Source organism: Hyaena hyaena, unplaced genomic scaffold (assembly GCF_003009895.1).
Source record: "Hyaena hyaena isolate Hyena2069 unplaced genomic scaffold, ASM300989v1 scaffold_548, whole genome shotgun sequence".
Lineage (NCBI taxonomy): Eukaryota > Metazoa > Chordata > Mammalia > Carnivora > Hyaenidae > Hyaena > Hyaena hyaena.
The window spans coordinates 995184-1018419 of record NW_024081181.1 but is presented as its reverse complement, the minus strand read 5'-3'; the positions used below and the strand labels follow the sequence as shown (position 1 = coordinate 1018419).

General features: G+C 47.0%; 1 protein-coding gene across 1 annotated transcript in view; it reads left to right on the top strand.

Moving 5' to 3' along the window:
- PTPRN2 (protein tyrosine phosphatase receptor type N2) overlaps positions 1-23236 on the top strand; it is a 754508-nt gene that overhangs the window by 76642 nt on the left and 654630 nt on the right. The window contains exon 2 of the mRNA XM_039255854.1: positions 16701-16751. Within this exon, the coding sequence (XP_039111785.1) occupies positions 16701-16751 (51 nt within the window). The remainder of the gene's footprint in view (positions 1-16700; positions 16752-23236) is intronic.

Sequence of the window (23236 nt, the reverse complement as noted above, 5' to 3'; positions counted from 1 at the left end):
AGAAATGGACAAAGAACTACAAAAACAACCATAAAGCAAGTAACAAAATGTCAATAAGTATATACTTATCAGTAATTACTGATACTTACACTGAATGTAAATGGACTAAATATTTCAATCAAAAGAGATAAGGTGACAGAATGGGTATAAAAGCAAGACCCATCTATATGCTGCCTACAAGACACTTATTTTAGACCTAAAGACACCTGCAGATTGAAAGTGAAGGGATGCAAAGGCATTTATTATGCAAGTGGAAGTGAAAAGCTGGGGTAGCAATTAGACTGTAAAACATTGGACAAAATGGACTGTAAAACAGAGTGTAACAAAAAACAAAGACACTATATAATCCTAAAGAGAACCATCCAACAAGAAGATAAAACAATTGTAAATATTTGTGTACCCAACATGAAGCACCCAAACACATAAGACAGTTAATAACGAACATAAAGGAAATAATCCACAGAAATACAATAATATTAGGGAAGTTTAACATCCCACTTAGATAAGTGGAACGACCATCCAGAAAAAAACCCAACAAGGAAACAGTGTCTTTGAGTGCCACACTGTACCAGATGGACTTAACAGATATATTCAGAGCATTCTATCCTAAAACAGCAGAATATACATTATTTTCAAGTGCGTATGGAACATTCTCCAGACTAGATCACGTATTAAGCCTCAAAACAAGTGTCAACAAATTTAAAAAGACTGAAGTCCTACCATATGTCTTTTCTGCCCATAACACTGTGCAAGTAGAAGTCAACCACAAGAAAAACTCTGGAAAGACCACAAATATGTGGAGGTTAAATAACATCTGCTAAAAAATGAATGGGTCAACCAAGAAATAAAAAAGAAAGTCAAAATATACATGGAGACAAATGAAAACACAGTGGTCCAAAATCTTTGCGATGCAGCAAAAGGGTCTCCAAGAGGTAAGTTTATATAGTATACTTACCTCAAAACAGAATACTACCTCAAGAAGCAAGAAAAATCTCATATAAATAAACTAACTTTAGACATAAAGGATCTAGAAAAGAAGAAAAAACAAAACCCCAATCCAGCAGAAGGAAGGAAATTTTAAAGATCAGAACAGAAGTAAATGAAATAGAAACTAAAAACCAACAGATCGATGAAACCAAGAACTGGTTCTTTGAAAAGGTCAAGAAAATTGATAAACTTCTAACCAGACTCATCAGAAAAGAGAGTAGGGGAGACTGAAACAAAATCAGAAATGAGAAAGGAACAATAACATCAGACACCACAAAAATAAAGAGGCTTAAGAGAATATTATGAAAAATTATATGCCAACAAATTGGACAACCTAGAAGAAATGGATAAATTCCTAGAAACATATAACCTACCAAAACTGAAGCAGGAAGAAATGAAAAAAAAATTGAACAGACTGATTACCAGCAATGAAATTGAATCAGTAATTAAAAAACTCTCAACAAACAAAAGTCCAAGACCAGATGGCTTCACAGATGAATTCTATCAAATATTTAAAGAAAAGCTAATATCTATTCTTCTCAAACTATCCCAGATATTAGAAGAGGAAGGAAAACTTCCAAATTCGTTCTGTGAGGTCAGTATTACCCTGATACTAAAATCAGATAAAGACACCACAAAGAAAGAGAACTATAGGCCAGTATCTCTGATTAACATATATGCAAAGATCCTCAACAAAATACAAGTATTAGCAAACTAAATCTGCAATACATGAAAAAGATTATTTGCCACGATCAAGTAGAATTTAGTTCTGGGTTACAAGGGTGATTTTAATATTTGCAAATCAATCAACATGATATATCATATCAATAAGAGATAGAATAAAAATCCTATGATCCTTTTAATAGATGCAGAAAAAGCATTTGAAAAAGTACATCGATTTATGATAAAAACCCTCAACAAAGTAGATCTAGAGGGAACATACATCCACCTAATAAAGGCCATATATGAAAAGTCCACAGCTAACATCATACTCAATGGTGAAAAACTGAAAGCTTTTCCTTTAAGATCAAGAATAAGATAAGGGTGTCCTCTTTCACCATTTTTATTCAACATATTACTGGAAGCCCTAGCCACAGCAATCAGACAACAAGAATAAAGGCATCCAAATTGGTAAGGAAGAAGTAAAACTTTCATTATTTGCAGATGAAGTGGTACTCCATATAGAGAACTAAAGATTCCACTGAAAAACTACTAGAACTCATAAATGAATTCAGTAATATCACAGGACACAAAACCAGTATACAGAAGTCTGGTGCACTTTTATACAGCAATGAAATAGCAGAAAGAGAAATTAAGAAAACAATCCCATTGGGGTGTGTGGGTGACTCAGTCAGTTAAACGTTCGACTCTTTGATTTTCGCTCAGGTGACGATGTCACTGTTCATGAGATGAAGCCCCACATTGGGTTCTGTGGTGACAGCATGGAGCCTGCTTGGGATTCTCTCCCTCTCTGTTTCTCCTCCTCTCTCTCTCGTTCTAAAAGCAATAAATAAACATTTAAAAAGATTGTAAAGAAAAAAAATCCCATTTACAATTGCACCAAAAATAATAAAATATCCAGGAATAAACCTAAACACGGTGAGAGACCTGTACTCTGAAAACTATAAAACATTGATGAAAGAAGTTGAAGAGGAACAAACAAATGAAAAGATATTCCATGCTCATGGGTTGGGAGAACAAATGTATATATATTTTTTATGTTTTATTTATTTCTGAGAGAGCGAGAGAGAGACAGCATGAGCAGGGGAGGGTCAGAAAGAGAGGGAGACACAGAATCCGAAGCAGTCTCCAGGCTCTGAGCTGGCTGTCAGCACAGAGCCCGATGCAGGATTCGAACCCACGAACCGTGAGATCATGACCTGAGCCGAAGTCGGACGCTTAACTGACTGAGCCACCCAGGCGCCCCAACAAATATTTTTAAAACGTGTGTACAACCCAAAGCAATCTACACATTTAATGTAATTCCTATTGAAATACCAAGCATCTTCCACAGAACTAGAAGAAATAATTCTAAAATGCATATAGAACCATAGAAGACCCTGAGTGGCCTAAGCAATCTTGAAAAAGGAAAACAAAACTGGAGGTATTACAATCTGAGATTTCAAGATCTACTACAAAGCTGTATTAATCCAAATAGTACAGTAGTGGGCACAGAAATAGATACATAGATCAATGGAACAGAATAGAAAGCCCAGAAATAAACCCACAATTATATGGTCAGTTAATCTTTGACAAAGGAGGAACGATTATCCAATGGGGAAAAAAAAAAGTCTTATCAACAATTGGTGTTGGGAAAACTGGACAGCTATATGTAAAAGAATGGCAGCTGACCACTTTCTTACACCGTACACAAAAATAAACTCAAAATGAATTAAGGAGGACCTAAATGTGAGACCCCAAACCATAAAAATCCTAGAAGAGAGCACAGGCAGTAATTTCTTTGACATTTAGGTATGTCTCCGGAGGCAGGGGAAACAAAAGCAAAAATAAGACATTTGGAACTACATCAAATAAAAAGCTTCTGGGGGCGCCTGGGTGGCTCAGTCGGTTAAGCATCTGCCTCTTGATTTCGGCTCAGGTCATGATCTCAAGGTTCATGAGATTGAGCCCCATGTTGAGCTCTGTGCTGGCAGCACAGAGCCTGCTTCAGATTCTCTCTCTCCCTCTTTGCCCCTTCCTGCTCATGCTTTCTCTCTCTCTTAAAAAAAAAAAAAAAAAAAGACATCTAGATGGCCATCTAGAAGGACATCACAGTAAAACATGCTCAACATCGTTGAATTGCAAATCAAAACCACAATGAGATACCACCTCACACTTATCAGAACGGCTAAAATCCAAACCACAATAAACAAGTGTTGGTGAAGATGTGGAGGAAAAGGAACTTTAGGGCACTGATGGTAGGAAGGCAGACTGGTACAGCCACTATGGAAAACAGGAGGGAGGGTCTTCTGAAAGTTAAAAGTAGAACTACCCTACCAGCCAGTAATGGCAGTGCTGGGTATTTACCCAAAGAGTTACTAAAACACTAATTAAAAAAAAATATGCATCCTTATGTTTATTGCAACATTATTGACAATAGTCAAATTATGGAAGCAGTCCTAATGTTCATCCACCTTTGAATGGAGAAAGAAGATGAGGTATGTGTGTATATTTATATGTTTCTTATATATTATGGGTTATTTCTTAGCCATAAAAAATGAGATCTTACCATTTGCAGCATCATAGATGGATCTAGAGGGTATTATGCTAAGTGAAATAAGTCAGTCAGAGAAAGACAAACACCATAAGATTTTACTCATATGTGGAATTTAAGAAACAAAATGAAACAAAGAAAAAAGGAAACACCTGCCTCCTGCCCCCAGACTCCTAAGTATAGAGTTCAAACTGGTGGTTACCAGAGGGGAGCTGGGTGGGGGAAGGGTGAAGTAGGTGATGGGGATTAAGAGTATACTTACTGTGATGAACACTGAGTAATGTATAGAACTGCCGAATCACTATATTGTACACTTGAAACTATTATAACATTCTTGATTAACTATACTGGAATTAAAATAAAAAAAGATTAAAAAATTCTTACATGACACATCCAATGTATCAGATGTCAGTGTTAAAAGGGAGATGTAGCAATTTCAGCTTTCACTACTGGGGAGCAAGAGGGAACCTCAATGTAGTGTTTGTAGACAAATGCTCACGAACAGCGTCATAAACAGTTTTTATCACCTCATTTATAAACGTACCTAGAAAATTATCAAAGTAAGCCATTGAGCTCATAGTGTAAGAATTCTTTCTATTTAATTTACTTTATTTTTTTGAGAGAGAGCGAGCGAGCGAGCAGGGGAGGGGCAGAGAAAGAGGAGGAGAGAAAGAATCTCAAGCAGGCTCTGCGCTGTCAGCACAGAGCCTGAGGTGGGGCTTGAACTCACAAACCATGAGAGCATGACCTGAGCCAAAATCAAGAGGCAGAGATTTAAGTGCCTGAGCCACCCTGGCCCCCTCATAGTGTAAGAATTCTTCTTTTTTTTTTTTTTTTTTTTAATGTTTATTTCTGAGAAAGACAAAGACAGACCGCGCATGAGCAGGGGAGGGGCAGAGTGAGGGAGACACAGATTCTGAGGCAGGCTTTAGGCTCTGAGCCATCAGCACAGAGCCAGATGCAGGGCTCGAACTCATGGATGGTGAGATAATGACCTTAGCTGAAGTCAAACACTTAATGGGACTGAGCCACCCAGGTGCCCCTCTGTTTTTAATTTTTTGAGGAACCTCCACACTGTTTTCCAGCCACACTGTGGCTGCCCCTGTTCGCATTCCAACAGTGCAAGAGGGATCCTGTTTCTCCACATCCTCACCAGCATCTGTTGTTTCCTGAGTTGTTCATTTTAGCCACTCTGACCAGTGTGAGCTGGTATCTCAATGTGGTTTTGATTTGTATTTCCCTGATGATAAGTGATGTTGAGCATCTTTTCATGTGTCTTTTGGCCATCTGGATGTCTTCTTTGGAAAAGTGTCTATTCCTGTCTTCTGCCCATTTCCTCACTGAATTATTTGGTGTTTTTTTTTTTTTTTTTTTTTTGGGTGTTGAGTTTGATAAGTTCTTTATAGATTTTGGATACTAACCCTTTATCAGATATGACATTTGCAAATATCTTTTCCCATTCTGCTGGTTGCCTTTTAGTTTTGTTGATTGTTTCCTTTGCAGCACAGAAGCTTTTTATCTTGGTGAGGTCCCAGTAGTTCATTTTTGCTTTTAATTCCCTTGTCTTCAGAGATATGTCAAGGAAGAAATTGCTGCAGCTGAGGTCAAAGAGGTTGTTGCCTGTTTTCTCCTCTAGGGTTTTGATGGTTTCCTATCTCACATTTAGGTCTTTGATCCATTTTGAGTTTATCTTTGTGTGTGGTCTAAGAAAGTGGTCTAGTTTCATTCTTCTGCATGTTGCTGTCCAGTTCTCCCAGCACCATTTGCTAAAGAGACAGTCTTTTTTTTCCCCATTGGATACTCTTTCCTGCTTTTTCAGTGATTAGTTGGTGATACAGTTGCGGGTCCAGTTCTGGGTTCTGTATTCTATTCCATTGGCCTACGTGTCTGTTTTTTGTGCCAATACCATACTGTGATGATTACAGCTTTGTAGTAGAGGCTAAAATCTGGGATTGTGATGTCTCCTCTGGTTTTCTTTTTCTTTTTCTTTTTTTTTTTTTTTATGTTTTTTAATTTATTTCTAGGAGAGAGAGAGAGACAGCGTGAGCAGGGGAGGGTCAGAGAGAGAGGGAGTCACAGACTGAAACAGGCTCCAGGCTCTGAGCTGGCAGTCAGCACAGAGCCCGACGCGGGGCTTGAACCCACGAACCGCGAGATCATGACCTAAGCGAAAGTCGGACGCTTAACCGACTAAGCCACCCAGGCGCCCCTGGTTTTCTTTTTCAATATTACTTTGGGTATTTGGGGTCTTTTGTGGTTCCATACATTTTTTTTAGGATTGTTTGTTTTAGCTTTGAGAAGAATGCTGGTGCAATTTTGATTGGGATTGCATTGAATGGGTAGAGTGCTTTGGTAGTATTGACATTTTAACAATATTTATTCTTCCAATCCATGCGCATGAAATGTTTTTCCATTTCTTTGTGCCTTCTTGTATTTCCTTCATAAGTTTTCTATAGTTTTCAGCATACACATCTTTTATATCTGTGGTTAGGTTTATTCCTAGGTATTTTATGATTCTTGGTGCACTTGTAAATGGGATCAGTTTCTTGATTTCTCTTTCTGTTGGCTTATTATTGGGGTATAGAAATGCAACCGGTTTCTGTACATTGATTTTGTACCCTGCCACTTTGCTGAATTCATGTATCAGTTCTAGCAACCTTTTTGTGGAGTCTTTTAGGTTTTCCATGTATAGTAGCATGTCGTCTGCGAAAGTGAAAGTTTGACTTCTTCTTTGCCAGTTTTGATTTCATTTTTTATTTCATTTTGTTGTCTGATGGCTGATGCTAGGACTTCCAGCACTGTGTTAAACAGCAGTGGTGAGAGTGGACATCCCTGTCGTGTTCCTGATCTCAGGGGGAAAGCTCTCAGTTTTTCCCCGTTGAGGATGATATTAGCTGTGGCCTTTTCATATGTGGCTTTTATGATTTTTTAGGTATATTCCTTCTATCCCAACTTTCTTGAGGGTTTTTATTAAGAAAGGATGATGTATTCTGTCAGCTGCTTTTTCTGCATCTATTGGCAGGATCATATGGTTCTTATCCTTTCTTTTATTAATGTGGTGTGTCAAATTGATTAATTTGCGAATATTGAACCAGCCCTGCAGCCCAGGAATGTATCCGGCTTGATCATGGTGAATAATTCTTTTTATATGCTGTTGCATTCAATTTGCTAGTTTCTTGTTGAGAATTTTTGCATCTGTGTTCATTAGGTATATTGGCCTGTAGTTCTCCTTTTTTGTGGAGTCTCTGGTTTGGGAATCAAGGTAATGCTGGCTTCATAAAATGAATCCGGAAGCTTTCCTCCCGTTTCTATTTTTTGGAACGCTTGAGCAGGATAGGTATTAACTCTGCTTTAAATGTCTGGTCAAATTCCTCTGGGAATCCATCTGGCCCAGGACTCTTATTGGGAGATTTTTGTAACTGGTTCAATTTCCACTAGTTATGGGTCTGTTCAAATATTCTATTTCTTCCTGTTTGAGTTTTGGTAGTGTCTGAGTGTCTAGAAAGTTGCCCATTTCTTCCAGGTTGTTGAGTTTGTTCACATACAAGTTTTCATAGTATTCTCTGATAATCGTTTTCTGTCCCTTATGTGTTTTAAAAGCTTATTATGTGCCTTGTACCTGCAAATACTACTGTATCAAAGAGGGGTCATACAGTGTCCAGGGCCTGGCCCTTCAGGAGGTGTTTTTTGGCATGTGTTACCTGCTCGCTGTTGTTGGAACTTTGGTCGCTTATCTTCCTACTGGTGGTGATGGTTTGGAGCCTCCACCAGGTGTGCTTTGATTTGCTCTTTGAAGTAGCCTGGAGGACAGGCCGGCAGGCCAGGGGAGGGGTCAGTGGGCCTGGTGTCTGAGTCAGGGCCAGGGGCTGGGGCCCCCGGGTTCTGCAACCAGGAGGTGTGGGAGCCGGTCTGCTGATGCGGGCACTAGCACTAGGTGGCTGGGGCAGCACCACTGCTGCCTTCCTCTTCTGCCCTGGTCCCTGCGCCCCAGCATCCTCCTCCTCGCTAGGTCCCCCCCGCCCCCGCCCCCCCTGCCTCGCCCTGTGCCACCCCCTCAGCCTCAGTGCTTCTCAGGGCATCAAGGCTGGGCTGGCCTGCAGGGACCATCCTGGAAAGTTAGGGGTTGCTGCTGTTTCCCTGCAGCTGCTGGGGGCCATCTTTAATCCTCTGCCGCCGCCTCCTGCTTTCTCCACCTCCCGCTGGCTAGGTTTTTAAATTAAAGTTGATCTGGGTTGATCACCAAATATGGTAAATACAGTGTTCTATAAATCTACTAAGGAGGGTCCTGAGAGTATATGACTGTCGTAGTGGTCTGTGCGTCACGACGGACCTGGAAACCAGATAAGTCAGCCCAGCCCTGCTGACAGTCTTATTTTCTCTTCAAGCCACGCATCTCACATATAATGTCACCCATGTGTGCCACCTCTCAGCAATCCTAGTTTTCATGAAGTTCACTTTATTCTGGCCTTCGACGCTGTTCCATCTGGGGTGTGCTTGTGACTGTCACCACAGGGTTCTCTGAGTTTGTGTCCCCATATCTGTCTCCTGACAAAGTGGCTATTTGCACTCTCAGTATTTGACATTTGAGGCTACTTGTTAGATATTTTCCCAATGTTTCCTTTAGCTTTGTATCCATGGAAACAAGCTTAGTAATGCTTTCTTAATCCCAAAGAACAGTTTAGAGAATAATCCTTCTTTTGAAGATACTATTCCATCTCAGGAAGTTGAGGACGAAAACCAAAGAACCAATCAAAATAGCACTCAGAACACATGGAGTTGAGGCCAATCAAGGTAGTACAGCAGGATGTACGGTGTTGACAACACGTTCCCCAACAATTAGCTTCTGCACCTTAAAGGCAAAACACAAAATTCCGGTAGGTATCTTGAATTTGGAACAATTTCTTCTTATTTTTAAATATATGCAATGAAGAACTTGACATCAAGGGAGTTACTCAAGACAAGAATGTAGTTTTTCTTTATTTTTGAAAAATGTCATAGGACTTGATGGTTGGCAGGTCTGGGCTCATGAGCCCTCTTCCAGAGTGGGTATGGAGTTCTCTGTGTGCAAGAAGCTGATTTTTGTCTTTAAAGTTTATTTATGTATTTTGAGAGAGCACTCGAGTGGTGGAGGAACAGAGAGAGGGAGAGAGAGAATCCCAAGCAGGCTCCACTCTGGCATCGCAGAGCCAACACAGGGCTCCATCTTCCAAAAGAAGCTGTTCTTAGTGTGGAAAAGGCTTTCTATTCCTACTTGGACACTCCATCTGATTAAATGCATTTTTGCTTTTGATCCGATAGAAAGAAATGTTCAGGAAAACTACCGTGGGGTAGGGATTTCACGGTTATGCGGGTCTGTGCCTCTGGCGTGGCGATGTTGGGAGCAGTGAAGCAGGGCCCTGTGGCAGGCACTGCTGGGCCCTTCATCCTCACCCCTGCTGAGTGCAGGGAACTCCCCGCATTTGCAGCTGGGACAACTGAGCCAGTGGGGGCTTTGCCAGGGCTGTGCGTCCACCATGAGGCAGAGCCGGCCACTGCTTCCTTGCTCTGGATGGATGTTAAAAATGAAGAGGACTTTTAAAAGGAACATTTCTTCCAACCTTACACCTTACTTTTCTTTGCTAATGTGGTTTCTAAAAGAGTATAATTTAATGTAATTCCCCAGAAATGCAGGTTTTCACAGTCCTTACTGTTTTCCTCCTGGGAGAGACCGAGAAAATGGCTTTGGTGAGAATCACTATTTTGATAAATTCTGGCACTGAAATGAAATTGATAAGGAATTGCCACTAGACACACTACCTGGGGGCTCATGGGGCTCAAGGCACAGTTGCTCTTTTGTAAAGGTCTGGACGAGCCAGGACAGACACACAGCAGCAACAAACGACGGAGCATATGGGGCTGAGTGGGGGTGTGGACAGTGAGCTCCTCACACGGTGGGCACAGCGGCAACCGTCTGGGTGCCTGGTGAGGTTTCTAGTGCAAGGTAGCTGGGCACTGGAAGAAAGTAAGGCTTATAATATTTAACTTTGCTCTTAGAAATATATATTTAAATTCTATGCCTAACATGGGGTTCGAACTCGTGACCCAGAGATCGAATCGAATGCTCCACTCACTGAGCCCCTGCCTTATATTTTTAAAGTTATGAAGTCTGTGTATGTTCCTTGCAAAAAGGTGGTATTGAAGTATGAAACACCTTCCAGAGGCAGCTGTGAGGACTTGAGTGTATTTCCTGAGACGGCTTCTTGGCTCTTATGTGACTCAGGCTGTAGCTGTGCCCGCTGGGGTGTGAGCGAGCGGGGAACCTAAGGAAGGATGTTACTCCTGGTGCCTTATCTGCTGCCGGCCGTGGAGTGAGGGCCCGACGAATAACTGCTCAGTGACTTCAACAAATGAGTGAGTGGATGAGTGCAGGTGGGTTTCAAAGAAGACACATACTTGGTTGAGACAGCAGGTGACAGCTGGGACCCTGTGTCCCTGTGTCCAGGTGACAAATATCTCGGACTTTGCCCTGTGCCAGCTGATACTGTTTCTGACTGCCAGGTACCAGCTCACATCACCTGGGTTTATAGGCTTCTGTGAGATTGGTTGGACACCTTATTTCCTTATTCAGAACTTCCTTTCTCCCCTGTCAGGGGCAGGGGAGAGGCTTCCCTCAGCCTCCACCTGCAGCTCACCGGAGCCTGTGTTCCCCCTGCCTCGGCAGAGACCAGCCCGGCATCTGCTCCTCTGGCTTTTGGAGGGGCTGCCCTTCTGACCCAGGGACCCCTGAGGTCACAGTGGAGGAGGGAGAACTGCCACCGTGCGCATGTACCCAGCTGCCACTGCCCTGGGCCTCTGCCCGCTCGTGGGAGGGCACCTGCTGCTGTCTGGCTGGTGGGCCAGGTCCACCAGGCTTCCGGGCGCGTCGGGGCACGGTGCCTCCCTGCACACTCTCAGGCCACTCTGCCTTCGCGCAGCGAAGGGGACTATACTGATTACCAGATACCTGTAGCCGTTAACTGTGTCTTCACGCCACTTTTCCAGTACGAGGCGTAGTTGAACCAAGACAATGCTATTGCTGAGGTGTGGACTCCTCCCATTTGGGAGCCGGGGCCTTGGAGAGTTCTTATTCAGCTTCTTATCCCTGCCCTCCCTGAAGTGATTCTTCACACAGCAAATCGCCCAGTTGGCTGAGTGTCTGCTGTGCTCCGGGCCTCTTGGGGGAGCTGGGGAGTCCTGGCAGAGGACGAACAGAAACTGGGAAGGTCCACCTGTGGAGAGCGACAGGGAGCTGACGAAAGGGTGTCTGTACCCCCTCCAGGTCTGAGGTGTTAGTGGGGACCACTGTGTCCTCGCTGGCCTAGCACCTGCCGTGGCGGAGACTGCAGCCCAGAACCTGCCGCAGACTGTCACCCAGTGTCCCGTCGGTGCCGCGGCTGGGAAGGCTGAGGTGGTCAGGTGTGTTCGTTGCCGGGTAGCAAGGGCTCACCTTGGCTGCAACGCGAGCCTGCCTGTACAAATCCCTGCACACACGCGCCGTCTCGCAGCTTTTGGACCACTGCTACTTAGATGCCTGAGAGCCAAGAATCCGCTCGCAGGGAAATGGTCTGGATTAGTGGAGAACAAACAACGTATACACCAATTCAGGACCAAAATCAAAACCCAACGACGACGACGACGACAACAAAAGGACGTCTGCCCACCCTGGGTTTCCCTTAGGTGCAGCCAGCGGGGGCGCCCTGTTCCTGGACCTGTGTGCCGCTATTTATTTTCTTCGTGGTCTGCTCTGGGACAGCCTCGGGTTGGCTACCTCTGGAGGGGTGCCAGGGTCGCTGTTGGCAGGATGGGCCTCGGGACAGGCCCGCTTTGCCCGTACCCTTCGTCTCCACATGTGGCTGAGGCACCTGAGTCCGGGCGTCGCCAGCTGCCTGCTCTGCGAAGCCTCCCATGTCTTCCTTCCGGGGTGGGAGCTGCTCCGCACGGCTCCAGGGAGCCCAGCGGTACCGGCTAGGGGGGGGAGTCACGTGGTGAAATGAGCAGTGAGCAGGAGCAGGGGCTCTCCTTCCTGCCAGGGGTGCACGCGTGTGGGATCTCTGGCCAAGTAATGGCAAAGGCTTGGTCTTTTCCTGTCCTCAGACGTGTTCCAGGCCCTCAGAAGAGCAAAGGTTGGGGGTGGAGGAAGGAGAAGGAACGAGCGTCAGGCTGGGATCCGGACAGACCGCTCCGCCAGGTGAGGGCCTCGCGGTGTCAGGGCCTGCGTCTGCCCCGGTGAACGCTTGTGTGGACGCACACCCAGCCCTCTCACCTGGAACAGCCTGCAGTAGTGGAGAAAGCACGTGTGGGGGGAGACACAGCAGCTTTGAGTCAGGCTGTGTGCATATTATTAACCTTCTTGGGTCCAGGCCTCCTCGTTTTTGCAAAATGGGAGCGGGCATTGCCGTAGGCAGCTGGGAGAGTCATTGCGTTGGAGGGCTGTTTGCTTTGGGAGTGCTCAGTGAGAAGGGGGAGTGATCAAGTAGGAGACTCTGTGTGTGAGAAGCCCTCGTTATTTGTGGGAAATTGCCTTTGCGAAGAGGTAACATACTTGTTAACGCTAGTTATTAACGTGCATTTGGGTAGAATCCACACGCCAGCCGGATTTTGTCTTCATTTTATTTGGCTACAGTACTAAATCTTTCTTGGCTTAGTAGCGTTATTAGCGCTCAGTTTTAAGAAAATTTCCTGAGGATACTTGGGTTCTACGAATCTTCCAGCGGCTTCGTAGAAAATACAGCCACCGCTCCTGCTCATGTGTTCCATCTGAGAGAGAACCGGTTTTATTATTTGGTGAGCGATTCATTTTCCTTTCGTCCTTTTCTTACATTCGGTCACAGGACCTGTCCTGCTCCCCAGGGTGCGCTGGCATCCGTCTCGGTGCCTCTGCGGACGCCTGTGAGAGGGAGCCTGGAGGAGAGCAGACGCCCGAGGGCGGTCCGCGTGCTCGTGGGCGGGCGGAGCACTGGCGATGCGGGTGGCTGGGCTGGGCCGTCGGTTTTCAGGCCGCTCTCCCCTCTGCAGCAGCGCCCCAGGCTGGAGGGGACACCCTCCGAGTGGAAGGGCTGGAACGGGGATCCTTGCAGCTGTGGTTTCCAGCTGGCCAGGCCGTGGGGATCCTGCTCGCGTGGGCTGTTTCCACCACAAAATACCAAGCCCTTTCTAAACGTCTCAGGAGTGATGGGGGGCAGAGCTGGCCTGGGCCTGCAGAACTGCCGCATCTTTTTCAGTTTGAGTAGGAAAAGAAAGAGAGGCGTCGAGATGGTGATGAAATCTTGCGCAGTGTTCTGAGAAAATAAAGGAGGAGCAGAATTAGGACTGAGAAAATTCGGTTTGCGGATCTGTGAGTGTCGTGTGTGTGTGTGTGTGTGTGTGTGTGTGTTTGAGTGTGTCTGCCTGTGCGAATCGGTCAGCGTGCGGGTGTGTTCTGCAGCTGGAGGGAAGTCTGTGGATAGATGCGATAGGGGTGTTGCCCCTTCACGGCCAGACTCTGGGTGGTCAGCCAAGGGCGTAGTTTGAGTATTATGGAAATGCTGCCTTTGTTTTCATGGAGAGGGTGGATACCCCCAGGACAGCCGAGGAATTCTGGTTTTAAGCACTGGGCACCAACACGGACTCCTTCATGGGCTTGCCTCGTGGGTTTAACTGCCTGGCTTTGGAGTCGCACCTGGTCTTGAGACCATTCATGAGCTCGGCTGTGAGATTGCAGTGTGAACAAATTGACTTTGGAGCCGTGCCCAGCCTGCCAGGGGAGAGGGAGGTGGGTGTCGTTGGAGAAGGAAGTGTGTCGGATGGAGAGCACGGGGCGGGACCAAGTGTCTCACACACACGTCTTTTTCTGTCCATGAATTATGGTCATAATTAGTGTTAGTAGGTGGCTGATACTTAAAATGAAATATGGTCTTTCTTAATTTTAGAGCAAATAACAACACAAATAAATTAGCATATTGCATGGCGGGTGGAATATGCTGAACACTTGCAGCTCTGCTGATAAACAGCTTGAAGCGCTGCTGGTAGAAGTCTCTCGGCTGTGGTTTTTAACCAGTTCCCTGCAAAGGACCGAGTGAGGCACACACAGATAGCAGTTGTTCAGGGTCGAGATTCAAGAGTTAATTGCGATGCGTGTCTCGTTCCCATTGAGTCTAATTGTCAGCTGTGACTAGAACAGCACAGGAAGTGGGGAAATGCTTCTTCCTGCTGCCTCTCCTCACAGTCTGTCATCTGCAGTTTCCACGTGACAAACAGGGTTGTTGATGTGAGTGAGTGGTGGCTCTGAACATGGGCCGCCCTTGTCTCTGTGCCCTGCCTTCCTCCGTGGTCTTCTGTGGCACTGGAACTGCGCTCGGGTGATCCTGGGCACAGAGAAGGGAGCATGTGGCCCTCTGAGCATCTGGGGCAGTGGGAGGGGCGGCCAGACTGCCTGGGCTCCTAGAGAAAGGCTTGGTGGTTTGCGACTGGTCTTCCAGAAGAGACAGTCTCCTGGGGGGCTGGATTAGAGTCGTAAAGATAAGCCAACGTGATTGTCCTGCTCAGGAGACTGAGACTGGATGGCTCCGTTGCCTTTCTCAGAGTCACCACTTCTGGGGAACAGGATTGGCTACAGGTCTCGCTGACTGTCAGTGGTGGCAGGCTATCTTGTGGATGGTTCTTGGCGGCTTTCCTTCCAGGCTGTTGTACCTTTCCCGCCTCGCGGGGCCTGCCTCCGGCACTCCGTGAGGAGGACCTGTGAATGAGAGGCCCTGGGGGCAGAGCCACGGGGAGTGGGGGACGGAGGGGGGGTGTGCAGCAGCAGATAGACACGGCACACGGTCAGTTTGTGGATGAAGGGGGCAGCGAAGATGTGTGTTCCAACCAGACTCAGACAGGAAGTGATACTTGCTGTGAGATTATGTGTTGTTTCAGGGAAGCAGACCTTTGGCTTTGAGTTGAGGTCCAGGGTGTCTGACCGAGGGGCGGCTCCCTGGGTGTGTGCCCCGGACCTGCCCGTAGGGCTTCTCCCAGGTAACGCGGGGACTGTAATAGCTTACTGTTGAAGTTGTGAGATGGGCACGGTGAAGCTGCTTGCTCTTGTGAATTCGCGGTAGCGCTGTCCTCTGTCAGACTCGCTCCTCTGCTTCTGGAACAGCATCTGCTTTCATAGCTTCTGCGGTCCTGCTTTTGCGCCTTCCTCAGCCCATATTTGTTTCAGAGAATGCTTCAACTCTGCGGATTTTACAGCAATTCCTTAGCGAACAAATTAATAACCAGAGACTTTAGAGTGACCTGGGGGTGGATCCCCTCGTAGTTAATAACCTCCTTCTAGCCTGCCTTTCTCTTTGGTGCATCCTGCCGCTCGCCGGCATCTGCTGCGGGCCAGACTCAGGGGTTTACCTAGAGGAAATGGCAAAGTATAAAAGATAAATTTATATGGTTCCTAATCTTGAGAATCTCATACTCAAGGGAGGAAGATATACTCTTAAATTGACAATCACAGCACAATGTGTTTAAGTCCTACGGTGGATACCTGAACAGAACTAATCTGCCAGTCTGGTTGGGGGAGAGTCCCTGGGTGAGTTTTGAGATGGCTCTTAGTGGATAAATAGGAATTTGTCATTGGTAAAACAGGAATACAGGCATTATGCTTACTGGCGTTATGCTCTCAGTGTTGCTATAGAAGGCATGGTGTGGTCAGAATATATCAGCCTTCTGTTGGCTTGTGGCCCTTCACTGGGGCGGGTGTGCATATAGCATTGGGGCCTCTGAGGAGGGCCCTCATCTGAGTCTTGATCTTGCCCTCCCTCGTTCATACCCTCACCTGGCCGGCTCGCCCTATGGAGGGTAGATGTTTCTCTCGTGTTCTTTCTCTGCATTTAAGATGCACTTGAACACAAGCAGGGTGTCTACTTCCTCTGACCTATCCCTACCCCTCTGTGTTGGACAAATACATTTGGGGGTACACTCATGTTCTTGTCTGTCTCTCTTCATGGGGGATGGGAGTCCGCTTCCTCCATCTTCTCTCTATGTTCCTGGCAGCACATGCAGCTGTCTGTCCACTTTGGGTGTCATGGAGTGGGTGTTAGGCACAGTGTTTGAAAGAAGGAGCCAGAGGTCCTGTTCTAGTGACGATGCTGATGGAGCCCTGTGGGTCTGACCCTGTTGGGGAGCTCGGCTAAGCAGTGTCTGCATGGGTGACCCGCCCCCCCAGGCTCCCCTTGCTGCTCACCTGGATAGTGTCTGGGCAGACGGCCCCTCCCTGTGGCAGGCAGGGACAGAATGTATGTGAGTGTCCTTCCCAATGGAGAAGCCAGTCCACATATACTTAACTCCCTCTCACTGACTCACGCCAGACTTCCAAATACTTGAGCATTATCTCAAGAAAGTCAAATCCAAAGAGTCTGTGTGGGTCTGTGTTGCTTCTTTGAGACTTGGGAGTCGGTGGATGTAATGGCCCCAGATAGCCACACTGTTCTTTGTAGCGCTGACTCATTTCTCTTTTGTTTTTCCTCTGCAGGCTGTTTATTCGAGGATGGCCTCTGCAGACCCTCTGAGACCTGCGTGAACGGTAAGTGTGCAAGTCCCAGCCGACACGCAGCTGTGGGCGTGGGCTTGCTAACCTGCTCACTGTGGATGGGGCATGAAGAATTCTGGGTGAAGTTCATTTTTTTTTTTTGATGCTCGTGAAGAGAGTTGTGGAGCTGAAACTTCTCTGGGCGTGATTAAGAAGTTAACGGAAACCTAATGGAAGTGGACCACATTGTTTACATGCACGTATATGTGTCTGCATCTACATCTGCCTCTGTGCCCCAGGATTTATGGCCGCTCATGAGCCGCTTGACAACAGTAGGAGATGGAATCTGGTGCCCTAACTCAGGATGGACCTGCCACATCCCTCAGCCCAGTTTTGCTCCGTCAACAGGAAGCCGCTCACCCTTTAGACCACCTGCTTCTTTTCTCATTAGGGAGAGAGGAAATGTCTGGTGCTTTGTGTTTTCAGGTAGAGCTCTGAGCCCTGCCCGAGGCTGGGTCGGGAGGGGTGGGCACATGTGTTCCCAGCACATCTGCCTTACTCAGAAGGGCTGCCTCTTAGGAGAGACCTGTGTGCTGTGTGATGGCAGCAGATCTGGGAAGTGTGCCACTGGGTCGTGGCCTTCAAATGCTAAGGGAGGGGTTAGGGTGCAACACCTGCATGGGGGTTTCGCCCGGTACTGCTTCTCCTGAAGCCGTCTGGAGTCTGTGGGTGGGCCCGGGTCGTGGTGGGAGGACCAGTGTGAGGGGCGCGCCTGTTTCCCTACCACTCAGTGGTCTTTCCGGGTAGTTCAGGGACGTGTTTGGGGTGAGGATTTTGTCCCTGCCTGGATGCTGCCACAGGTGCCTCTGACTGTCCCCATTCTCTGTGCAGATGGGGGTGCGGGGGTGTCTGCAGGTGGGGCCTGGCTCACAGAGGACCTGGACCCGGAAGACTTTCTATGAGTGAAAGATGCCTTGTGCCTGACTGCTCTTGAACTCAGCTGGTCCTTGCCAGGCTGACGTGGGACACATTTGAGGGTCTGAAAGTCAAAAACCAGGTGCTTTGAGAGTCGCTCAGAGAGAACAGTGCTGTGGACCAGACCTGGAATTTCGGAGCTGGGAACAATCATACTTGTGTCCTGGTAGCTCGTGTGCCCTGGGTACAAATTGCTGACAGCCCTGGATGGTTCTGTTGTGTGCGTGCGCGCGCATGTGTGTGTTTTCAGGGATTGGGGAAAGTTCTGTGCAGACTGTGACAGTGGTGACCCGGGCCGGGGGAGAAGACGTTAGAACCTCCGTGATGGCAGGACCCAGAGCCTGAGTGCCTCCGACTCTTACACGTAGTCAGGCCTCTCCCTTGCCCTCCACTCCCAGCCTGCTTGTGACTATTCCACGCAGCTTTATTTGGAAGCAGCTTTTAAGAAATAATCTTATTTTCAAAAATGTGTCACTTGCCTTCAGTGAAGTTTGATTATAAAGGCAACAGCTATGTGCATATTTAATTCAGTTGGGGATGTAAGTGGCAGCTGCACAATGGAAACAATAGTTTCGTTTGCTCTCCTTCGTCCTTGACAAGACCAGGCCTGGAATCATGACCGTCGGGGGGGTTTTCCTTCCCTGTCCTCAACTTGCCTTCCTCAGGGAGTCCTACTAACATCATGTAAGATAGTAGCTTTGAGTTCTTTGGAAAAAGAAAGCAATTTAAATGTAAATATACGTACACAGGCTTTGATTTATGGAGACAGACAATATTTGATGTTTTTTCTAGCACAGTTAAAGTCCACAAAACAACAAAGCGGGCATTGTCTGATCTCACAAAATTGTGTGCTGTGAGTAGCTGATGGGGAGCCAGTGAGGAAAATGTACCACCTGGCTCCGCGGTTGCCACTTTGTTCACTCTACGGGCAACTGTGGCAGGGAGGCGTGGCCCAGCAGCCCTTTAAGGATACAGAGGGCAGGCCCTTGTGGGGAGTCTTCAATGTTCTATGGTCAGACATAATTTTCTTCTTTTTTCTTTCCCCTCCCTTTCCTTTTCTTAGGATGGAGAGAGAGATATATACGCCTATTATGTCCAACAGATCTTTAAAATCACAATTAAAATTAAAATTTTTGCATGGGGTAATGTACTTTATAAAGAAAGTCAAAAGACAAACATACTGATCAGCTCACACCTCTGAGGGTGGCTACCATAAAAAACAAGAACAGAAAGTAACAAGTGTTGGTGAGGATGTGGGGAAACGAGCCTCTAGAGTGTCATTGGTGGGAATGTAAAATAGCACAGCTGCCACAGAAAGGAGTATGGAGGTTCCTCAAAGAATTAAACACAGAAGTACCGTATGGTCTACAATCTCAAAAGAATACTTCCAAGAATGGAAAGCAGAGACTCAGATAGATATTTGCACACCCATGTTCATGGCAGCCTCATTCACAGCAGCCAGGAGGTAGAAACGACCCAAATGTCCATCAACAGATGGATGCATGAACAAAATGTGGTATAGACGTACCACACAGTATCATTCTGCCTGGAGGAGGGAGATCCTGACCCCCTGCAGCATGGACGAGCCTGGAGCACATGCTCAGGGAGACCAGCCAATCACACAGGGACAAACGCCCTGTGATCCCACTTCTGCGAGGTCCCTGGAGCCGTCAGGTCCACAGAGACAGAGCAGAGGGTGGGTGCTGGGGGAGGTCAGTGGAGTTAGTGTCTGATGGGGACAGAGTCTCAGTTTGGGAAGATGGAAAGTTCTAGAGGGTGGTGGTAATGGTTGCACAATAGTGTGAACACTCTCAGTGCTGCTGGACTGTGTGCTTAAAAATGGTTTCGATGTCACATTTTATGTTATTACTGTCATGTTATTTAACATCACAATTAAAAACAAGATAACCAAACTGGGAGAACCATTTAGCAACATGTCAGTGGATCAGAGGGTTTTATTCATAATTATGAAGAGCTCTGACACCTTTTAAGAATGAATAGGAAAATGGGCAAAGATGTGACAGTAGATTGCAGAAGAGGAAGGAAAATGGTCCACTTATTATATGAAAATATGTTTACCCTCAGTACTACTTAGGGGGAATGTGAATATAAAGCTTACCCAGCAGATTGCCAAGCATTAAAATGATGATGCCGGTGAGGGCTTAGGGAGGTGGACGCAGATGCACTTCGCAGGTAAGCATGTGAGTTGGGTACAGTCTTTGGGATGTAATCTGGCAATGTCTATTAAATGAAAAATATACTGATGATTTGTTTGGGGATTTACATATATAAAAGCAAGGGTCTGCAGCAGTATTCATAGTGGCAAAAACTCTCCTATAAATCTACCGGTATGGGAATAGTTTCATAAATTATGGTGGGTCTATAATATGGAATGTTACATAGATACTTTATTTATTTAAAATAAATTTTATTTGGGGCGCCTGGGTGGCTTAGTCGGTTAAGCGTCCGACTTTCGCTTAGGTCATGATCTCGCGGTTCGTGGGTTCGAGCCCCGCGTCGGGCTCTGTGCTGACTGCCAGCTCAGAGCCTGGAGCCTGTTTCAGAGTCTGCCTCTCCCTCTCTCTCTGACCCTCCCCTGCTCACGCTGTCTCTCTCTCTCTCTCTCTCTCCTAGAAATAAAAAAAAAATAAATAAAATAAATTTTATTTTTTATGTTTATTATTATTGAGACAGAGAGAGATAGAGCATGAGTAGGGGAGGGGCAGAGAGAGAGGGAGACACAGAATTCGAAACAGGCTCCAGGCTCTGAGCTGTCAGCATAGAGCCTGACGCGGGACTCGAACCCATGAACTGTGAGATCATGACCTGAGCCAAGTTGGACGCTCAACTGACTGAGCCACGCAGGTGCCCTTACGTAGATACTTTAAAAATGAGTTAAGTGTCTGTTTCCTGACTGGGAAAAATGTCCCTTGTGTGATAAGTAGAAAAAGAAAATTACAGAGTAGTGGTTATAACATGGTCCTGTTTTCCGGGAAAGCCTATCTGTGTGCTCCCCCACTCCCACCTCCAGCAGATGACTAGAAGGAAGAATGTGACAAGCACCACTTGTGTCTTTTGGGGGAACTAGGGACAATCTGGGGAGGGTATATACGGGGGGTTTAACTTGTGTTTCAGGATCCTTGTATTGCTTTATTTGTTAAAGCAATCTTTGAAAAAAAAGCAATCTTGAGTTACTTTTGTAATAAAACTTATCAAGACATTTCAGAGCCTGCTGAGCTGACTGTGAGAGGCAGACCTGGGTAAGGCCTGCCGAGTGAGGTGCTGGCCCTCAGCGCACACGGGGGTATCCCTGATGGGCACGAGACCCCTGTTCTGGCTTCACACGGGAGCTTCGAGGTGGGAATGTCGGGTGTCTCCGGTGAGTGGGCAGACCGACAGTGGTGTCTGGAGGTGCTCTGTGCACTGAGCAGGGACCTGGACAAGGGCCTGCGCATAGAATAGCCCCGCACGTCGAGGGACTGACACTTGGGGGGCCCTGCGGAGAGGGGGCAGCACCCCGTCCCTGCAGGATGGTGTTCTAGCTCCAGTAAACATACCTGCCAGTGGATGCGGAGCCTCAGTGGGCCCTGCTGTATATGGAGTGGGGCTGAGGCCAAATCTGGGTGAGAGCCGGCCGGGGTCAGGTCCCAGGCCACACACCCCTGCTTCTTTCTTGTGTTGGTTCTCCCTGGGGTGCTGCTGCTGGTCCTCCGCGGGCCTGGGCTCTGAGCCCTGAGCATGTGAAGGAACCTCCCTCCCTCTGTTCTTCTCTTGCCTTCCCTCTTCTCTTCCCCTCCTTCTTTCTGTCTTTCCCCTTCCAAGGCTTTCTTGAGGTGTGAAGGGAGCAGACCAAATAAATATTTTTGTTGGAAGTGCTCAGAGCAGTTTTTATTTTCATTTTCGTATTTAGTGGTCACGAGCTGGGTCTGTCAGTTGCAGGTCCTGATCTGTTGGGGTGCCCAGCATGCTGTGGAAAATTTGATAAACCGAGCTCTTTTATTTTATTGCTATGAAAAAAAATAGAACAAGAAGAAGTTTTAATTTGACAAATGGGGGATGATGAAAACGTACAGTGTGTTTGAAAAGAGATGAGGTTTTAGCAGTGAAACCTGTGCCATAGGAGTTGTGGCCGCCCCGAGAGCCTGGGAAAGCCCGTGGGGTCCGGAAACCCTGGGGCCCTGTGGGAACCAGACAGCCTGAGCACCCCCGGCCAAGGACGTTTTCTGGCTCAGGAGACTTGGCTGCAGCTGGCTCTGTGGGGAGGTTGCTGCTTCGCTGGGAATACAGGCTTGGTGCTTAGGATCTCCCAGCTCTGAAGGCTCTTTTCAGGGAGCTTAGTGGGGTTTTCATGGAATGATTTTTAAAAATCAGCTTTATGATAACCCTTTTCACTACTTTTTTTGTTTTATGTTTTTAGTTTTTTTTAATGTTTATTTTGAGAGAGATAGAGTGAGTGGGGGAGGGGCAGAGAGAGAGAGAGAAAGAGAGAGAGAATCCCAAGCAAGTTCTGCACTGTCAGCACAGAGCCTGATGCGGGCCCTGCATTCAGGAACCGTGAGATCATGAGCGGAGCCAAAGTTGGACACTTAACCGACTGAGACGCCCAGGTGCCCCTTCACTACTTGGTTTGGGAGGTGATGCTCCTGTGTTGACCATGCTATTTGCGTGACGAGGCAGCACTGTGGGGTTACTGAACTATTGGCTCTTTGCTCCTCCTGACTGGGCTTCTAGACTCCAAGGAGGTAGACTTGATAGTAGTCTTGTCTGGATAAATCACAAGTTCATGGTGTTACAAATTCTGGATAAAGATGTTGAGGAACATGGTCTTTTAAAGATCATTTATCAGCAAGTATAGAGGCCACATCGGTGGGTTTGATCTTTATTGATGACATCATTCACTTGCTTTTCTTGGATGATTCTGGAAGCGTGCTTTTCTGAGTTAACGTGCGAGGGTTGTGTGCCGGCCCTTGTGTTCAAGGCTGAGTCTCGTGAAGACTCTCGGCATTGCAGGAATGACAACTGGTGGCCATTCATGTTTCTTTTATCCGTTCACTTGGCAGGTGCTTGTCCACTGCGGGCCGCCACTGAGCTCGCTGCGGCCAGGAAGGCAAACGAGGTGAACCAGGGCGCTTCAGGAAACTAGGATGGAACTTAGGGCTTGAACATTCTAAAGCTCTTCACTTTCGGGCAGCCCTGGCGTTGTCAGCGCCCAGGCTGCACTGGACCCACTGGGAGGCCGTTGTTGCCTTGACGAACTCCTGAAGCTCAGGCAGGAAGTTGCACTAATTTGTGGTGCTCAGATGGTGGGGCGTTTGTAAGCTGTGCTGTGTTGTAAGTGTCGTGCGGTCTGTGAAGTCATTTCTTTCGGGAGTTGTGGTTCTCCTGCAGTGTCTCAGTTCTTCATGACAATCTGCATGGAGAAGGGGCTTGGGGAGGCTGGTGCGTCCCTGCCACAGTAGAGCCTCTGCTGCGGGGAGGAGCGCCACCTTCCGTGGTCTGCTCTAGGCAGGGACAGGCTTCCGTGGTCCCCTCTAGGGAGTGAATAGTGAGCGCTGGTGGCACAG